This window comes from Protopterus annectens, chromosome 1.part2 (assembly GCF_019279795.1).
Source record: "Protopterus annectens isolate FY-2018-M chromosome 1.part2, PAN1.0, whole genome shotgun sequence".
Taxonomy (NCBI): Eukaryota; Metazoa; Chordata; order Ceratodontiformes; family Protopteridae; genus Protopterus; species Protopterus annectens.
The window spans coordinates 1,191,196,545-1,191,202,544 of NC_056727.1; the positions used below are offsets into that span (position 1 = coordinate 1,191,196,545).

A 6,000-nucleotide genomic window follows, 5' to 3' on the forward strand; every position below is an offset into this window, starting at 1 on the left:
CTAGCACAATACAAAAAAACGGGTAGGTAACTATATCCAGACAATGTTACAGCTATAGTGTGTGAGTGTGCATGTCCTTACATATATATATATATATATATATATATATATATATATATATATATATATATATACATTTTGCATGTATTACAGAAGGAAAGTGAAAACGAAATCAGTACAGGGATGAAACACAAGAAATGGAATTACTGTCAGCACATCTTCCCACTGTGCGAAAGTCACGTTTGTCATATTCACTCTCTGAAGTCCATATTATGTGCAAATGCTCTGAAGGTCAGTAATTGCACCATTTATAATAGGTGAAAAAATACTGCTGAAGCTTGTTTGGCAATGTAGATGTAAGTAATGTTGGCGACTGAGAAATTTTACTGATATAGACTGCAGGGACTTCAGTGCCCACAGTACTGTTCCAGACAACACACTGTGGTTAGTAAAGCATCCACCTCTGTAAAGTTTCTCATAAGGACAAGTACAGCTATGGGCAGTGGAACACACATACTAAGGTAACCCACAAGGCAGTCAGTCCCCACCTACTGTGTTAAAGCAGGACAAGGAACAGTACCAATGTCACCTAAAGCAACATCCTACTGCATTTAGAGATTAATTGCTGTTCACGCCTCAAATACTGGTAACTTTACCAAAAGTAACATTTTGAAAGTAAGGAGTTAAGTGCTTACTCTTTTTAATAGAGAGGCATGGATACTATGGGCAGATCAAAGTCCATAATTAATCGATTCTCCCCAAATAAATAAGTTTTAGTAACATGCTGCAAGTAACAATCCCTCAGGTGCAGCAACTTGAATACTTAGTATTAGTAACGCTGTCAATGTCCTGAAGCCTCTTTTCCCAAGGTGGCCCAAGCTTCCCCAATAGGAAGGCCAAGAAGTACAATCAGTAACTCTTCCCGCTACCACAGTCGTACAACACTCACAGCAGGAGCTATGCTCAATGACACAATACCCTCATCCTTTGACTGCCTCCACCACCATTAGAAAAGCAACGTAAATAAATAAATACCGGTTGATTTTTGGAGCTGACAAGAATAGGGGCAGGTGTTGATTGGCCGCACTAATTCCTGCTAAAATATGTAATATGACACTATGCCATCATCAGTACTTGTGAGGAGCATCATTACCCCCCCCCCCAACAAACACATTGTAACCCACAACGAATACTATCTGAGGTAAAAACACAGTGAGTGGCTGATACTGACACCTTACCTTCCATCCAGCCGAACTGTTGCTGTCTCCTTTATCCTTGAAATAGGGCACGTAGCGAACCATCCAGTCATAGATCTGGGACAGGGTGAGCCGCTTGTCAGGGGAGCTCTCAATTGCCTTGGTGATCAAGTCTGCATATGACAGGTTACCCCAAGCATTGCGCCGCGAGGTCTTGCCTGCCTTGCGGAGGGGCTGCTGCTGGCCAAGGTCGGCTCCTCCAGGGCCGGCGCGCCGATCCAGTGCAGACATCCCTCCTCCAGCACCATTCTCTGCTCCATCCCTGCCGTTCTTGGCAGCCGGTGGCGAGCCGCTGTCCTCTCCTTCGGTGAAGTCTGGGCGAGGAAGAGGCCAGGTGCAAGATCGGGGCCGGCTCTGGGGCTCGAAATCCTGGTCTGAGTCCACCTGATGCGCTGCTGGCCCCACTAGCTCTTCGTCCATTATCCCCGTCTCTGGGGTGTCTGATAGAGAAAGAGAAAAAGGACAGTATTAAGCAGCCATGAAATAGCAGAATCCTAACAAAAATCACACCAAATGTTAGCACAGCTTCACTTTCTATCAATTGCAATCAATGAACAGTGACTGGCTACTGAACGGCACACCTGGCTTACATGCAATGGACATTTGCATGGAGCTGACCAGCGGCAGCCCCCAGCTCCCCATTCACGGCTGTGACCTTAAGCGACCGCGCTCGGTGTTGTTGGGTGGGTGTAGATACTCGCCGCGATGGGGATGGGTGGATGCAGAAACTCAACGGGGAGGGAGGGGTGCTTAAAAATAAAGGCAATAAACAGATCGTGAATGTAGCAGCTGGGCGTCTCTACGTGCACCGGGTTTTAGGATTATTTTGGAGGGGTGCAGCTCGTGCGAGAAAAGCATGAAGGCGGTGAACACAGTCCCTGGTGTTGTGCGTGTATGTGTGTGACTCAGTGTGTATATTTTAATGGGTAGTTAAGACTGCGTCTGTTTGTTCGTGTGCAGGGTGTGTGTCTGTATCAGTGTTAGTATGACTGGAAAAGTGGCTGCAGCCATGCAACCCCCACCCCATATATACACTTAGCCAACAGGTTCAGAGCAACAGTTGGAGTGCTGTTAGCACAGTCCTGCACATAAGAATACCATTATAATAGCAATCCACGGGGCTCGGGTATTTTGCGAGTAATACCAAAACCTGGCAAAATGAACCATAATAACGGGACAACCCAGCATTTTACTACCTTTTCAATTTTTTTCAGAATGACCACTTTTCGGTCAAAATGACCGGCCATTAATCTATACATCCTTTTAATGGCGTATTGCCAAGACCATTCTGGAGCTGTAGCAATAGCTGGATAATAACAGCATTTATGTATTTTGACCATTTTAACGTTTTTCCTTTCGGCTGTAGTCATTTTGGTTTTATTACTGGGTGCCAGTTCCATTAAATTGTAACTTTACAGAAGGACACTTACAGACTGGCTGGAAAGATATGCCTTCACCTGCAGTCGATCACCCCCCCCCCCCCAATTTTTCATACATTTGTTTCTTGTAGCACTGTAAAAACTACACATGCACCTGATAGCCACCAGGTAAAGGTGTAGCGGGGCATACACTTTTTACTCTACCAAATCCATTTTTTCTGAGAATGTTTCAGAAACATTTTGGATATTACATCCAGATTCAATAGTCTGAAGTATTATCTGCAGCACATATATTTCTAAAACTTAATCTGATATAGGGATGTCCATCTAAAACAATTCATTTACAGTTCTAGCTTATAAGATATCAAACTAATGTATACCTTTATTAACTTCTGAAGTCGACATTTGGACAGATATTAATGTGGTCTAAGTGTGAGTTGGAGGCAACCTTATGAATCTGTGAGTGCAAACATTTCCTATGGGCAATCCTGATAGTAAGTGCACAACACCTTGAGAAAATACAACCCAAGTGCCCCTTAAGGATAACTCATGTTGCACCTCTTAACTGTTCATTATTTTCAGTGACATCACTAACTATGGTTCCCCATGTTGCTCCATTTACAACTGGTTTTGTAACAAAACTGTGGTCATTGCAATAAGTAAATCAAGTGCCAGGCATTCAACTAAACAAAAAAAAACTTCTTAATCTTCAGAAAGTGCATATTAATGCAAATTGCATATCAGCTTGAATAGTACCAATGTTTTGCAAATGTCCCTAATGTACGTATGGTCTTCTAACACTAGTTATTTTTTTACTTTGCCCCAGTCCACCATAGTGGAATGTGAGTTGAACTGAAACAATCTTATACCATTAGCATCACTTTTGACAATCTTACTATTAATCTCAGTGAAAGTTCTCATTGGAGAGGAAACGCAGTTGTGTTGTTGTCTTTCATATACTGTTTAAAGCGAAATGTAGTTTACAAAATGAAGTACTTAGACATCGCCAGTGCTCTGGGGTCCCCACCACTTTACCAGTCTGTCCTTCCCTGGCCAGCCTAAAGCAACACGCGCGTGCCTGTGAGTGAGTGTGTGTTTGTGTATTTGTGCGTGTGCGCGTTTATTGGTCAATACCATGTGTGTCGACCTACACCGAGTTTTCCTTAAAGCGCACCCACAAATAATTATCCTCAGGTTTCAGTTAACATTACGAATACCTTCTTGAGTGCGTACAAGTCATTCTCTGTCACTCTACACACACACACACACACACACACACACACACACACACACACACACACATATATATATATATTATAAACGGATATATAACTCAAAGCCAATCTAGATGCCAAATATCAGCAGTAAATCAGTCACTAGTCTGTACCTCAAAATACATACATATATTACGCCTTGACCCCTCCTTCCCAAAACAAATCACGCAACTTTAATATGTGTTATAGCGATGAAACGATCTGACAGATGTGCACACTGTTCCTCACACTGTGATCATACTTTGACTACATCACTACACTTACTTGCATATCTGTGGGTAACAGCAGCAGCAGTCTGGCGCCGAATTTTCCTGCCCTGGGCACTGGTGCTGCCGCTGAGTTGCATTACAGGGTTTGCAACAACAGTACTCTTCCTGATGGATCCCTGGCCGAATAAGGATTTAGTCCCAAGCCAAGGATGACACGAACAGGAAACGCTTATTTTTTCAATAAAAAAGTAAAATATCACAAATCCGTCTTTGACGTCCTAAAATGAAATGCAGCCTATTAGTTTTTTTTTATTAAACTGAGTAACTAATCCACTTCCAGCACTGGTCAGGTGGAGGGCAGACAGATTTCCATCACACCACCGAAATCAGTCATACTGTTAATATAGAAAATAAAATAGCCAGTTGGACTTCTTATTAATCCAGTACCCCGGGTATCCTATTTGCTCTCCAAGCTCCAAAAGTCATATATTTCCAAATGAAATGCAGCCAGTCAACGTGTTATCATGTAGCAACTTAGCAGCTGGTGGGGCTGCAGCAAGGAAAAGGGATGGAGTCACGCACATACGGACAAATACTGGAAATGGTTCTCTTTTAGACAATTATGTGGTTGCAGGGGTTCACCAGTCCTGGTTCCTTTGCTAGTATTTGTAAATTAATCCCGGGGTTTTCCGCCTGCACAGTCATCAGCGTCAGGCTGTTTATGTCCTGACTTCTTTCACTGGCCAGCTCCACGTGTGTACTCCGTTCTGTGTACAAACGTAAGTGTGTATATGTGTCAGTGTCAATGCCGCCTCACAATACTTACACTGACCCGGGGATTCCGACCCCGCCCGCCACAAAACACTTCTGCACTGTTTCTCCATTGGAAGTCTTTAACCACACCTCCGTATGCATCTACTGGCTGATAACCACGTTCAATACCGCCCACTGTACTGTGGTAAAACACTAGGATAAAGAGAAGAAGGAGGAGGGTCAGGTTCCGCCCTTGGCAATTCTGGAAAATCCCTCTGCGTTGACGTCTCCTACTTCACTGTTGATCACTCGGTTGTCAAGGGCAACCAAAATCATTTTACCCCCTGATATTCCTTGAGGGACTGTGAATAGCACAGCTGGAGTTCCACCCCATCTGGGTCCTTTGACAGTTACCAAAAGCAGTACGGTGATCATTCATCATTGGGCTGGTGATGTACAGAGATAAACAGTTTCGATACAGGGTTATCATTCTCAGTCCTTGCACATTTTGTAAAAGTGGTGTGTGCTCATCTTTACGTTTTGGAGGGTACGGGGACAAAAACTGAAGCGCTGACGTCACTGTATGGTCTATATCAATACCACGTATAAGTAAAGTTCCATGCTTAACGCTTTCTTACTTTGGGGGGTTATAACCTCTATTAATATAATATTGATGATAACATTTAAAAGTACTTATGATGGTATATGTGTGCGTTAATATCTTAAAAAAAGAATAGCCTCCACCAAAATGAAATGGCATACTGTCGAACTTATGCTAGGCACAAGTGTAGACCTTCTAAGGCGCGGCGTACACGTTCACATTTTGAGGTTTGTATTCTGACAAGCTCAAAGGTATTAAATGCCCAATTTTCACATGCATAAATAAAACATTAACGGTAGGAGAGAGCAATGAAGGTAAATGTGTGAGCATGTGTTTGTAACACTACTAGCAGCCAAGTATGAAGATTTAAGTTTATGTGTTCCATCTTTGTTTATATTTGTTGAACAGGAGTTCTCAACCGGAATGTCCATTTTCAATGGAGTTCCACATAATAAAGCTTCATAAACGGATTACATAAAGTCAATACACTTTAAATATATTTTGATCTATACCATAGTATACAACGCG

At 42.7% G+C, this 6,000-nt stretch overlaps 1 protein-coding gene across 1 annotated transcript in view; it reads right to left on the reverse strand.

Moving 5' to 3' along the window:
- LOC122792279 (forkhead box protein O3-like) overlaps positions 1-4,924 on the reverse strand; it is a 558,328-nt gene extending 553,404 nt beyond the window's left edge. Inside the window, exons 1-2 of the mRNA XM_044060045.1 lie at positions 4,174-4,924; positions 1,239-1,696 (exon numbers count right to left, since the gene is read on the reverse strand). Of these exons, the coding sequence (XP_043915980.1) occupies positions 1,239-1,696; positions 4,174-4,255 (540 nt within the window). The 5' untranslated portion in view covers positions 4,256-4,924. The remainder of the gene's footprint in view (positions 1-1,238; positions 1,697-4,173) is intronic.
- Positions 4,925-6,000: the final 1,076 nt, after the last annotated feature.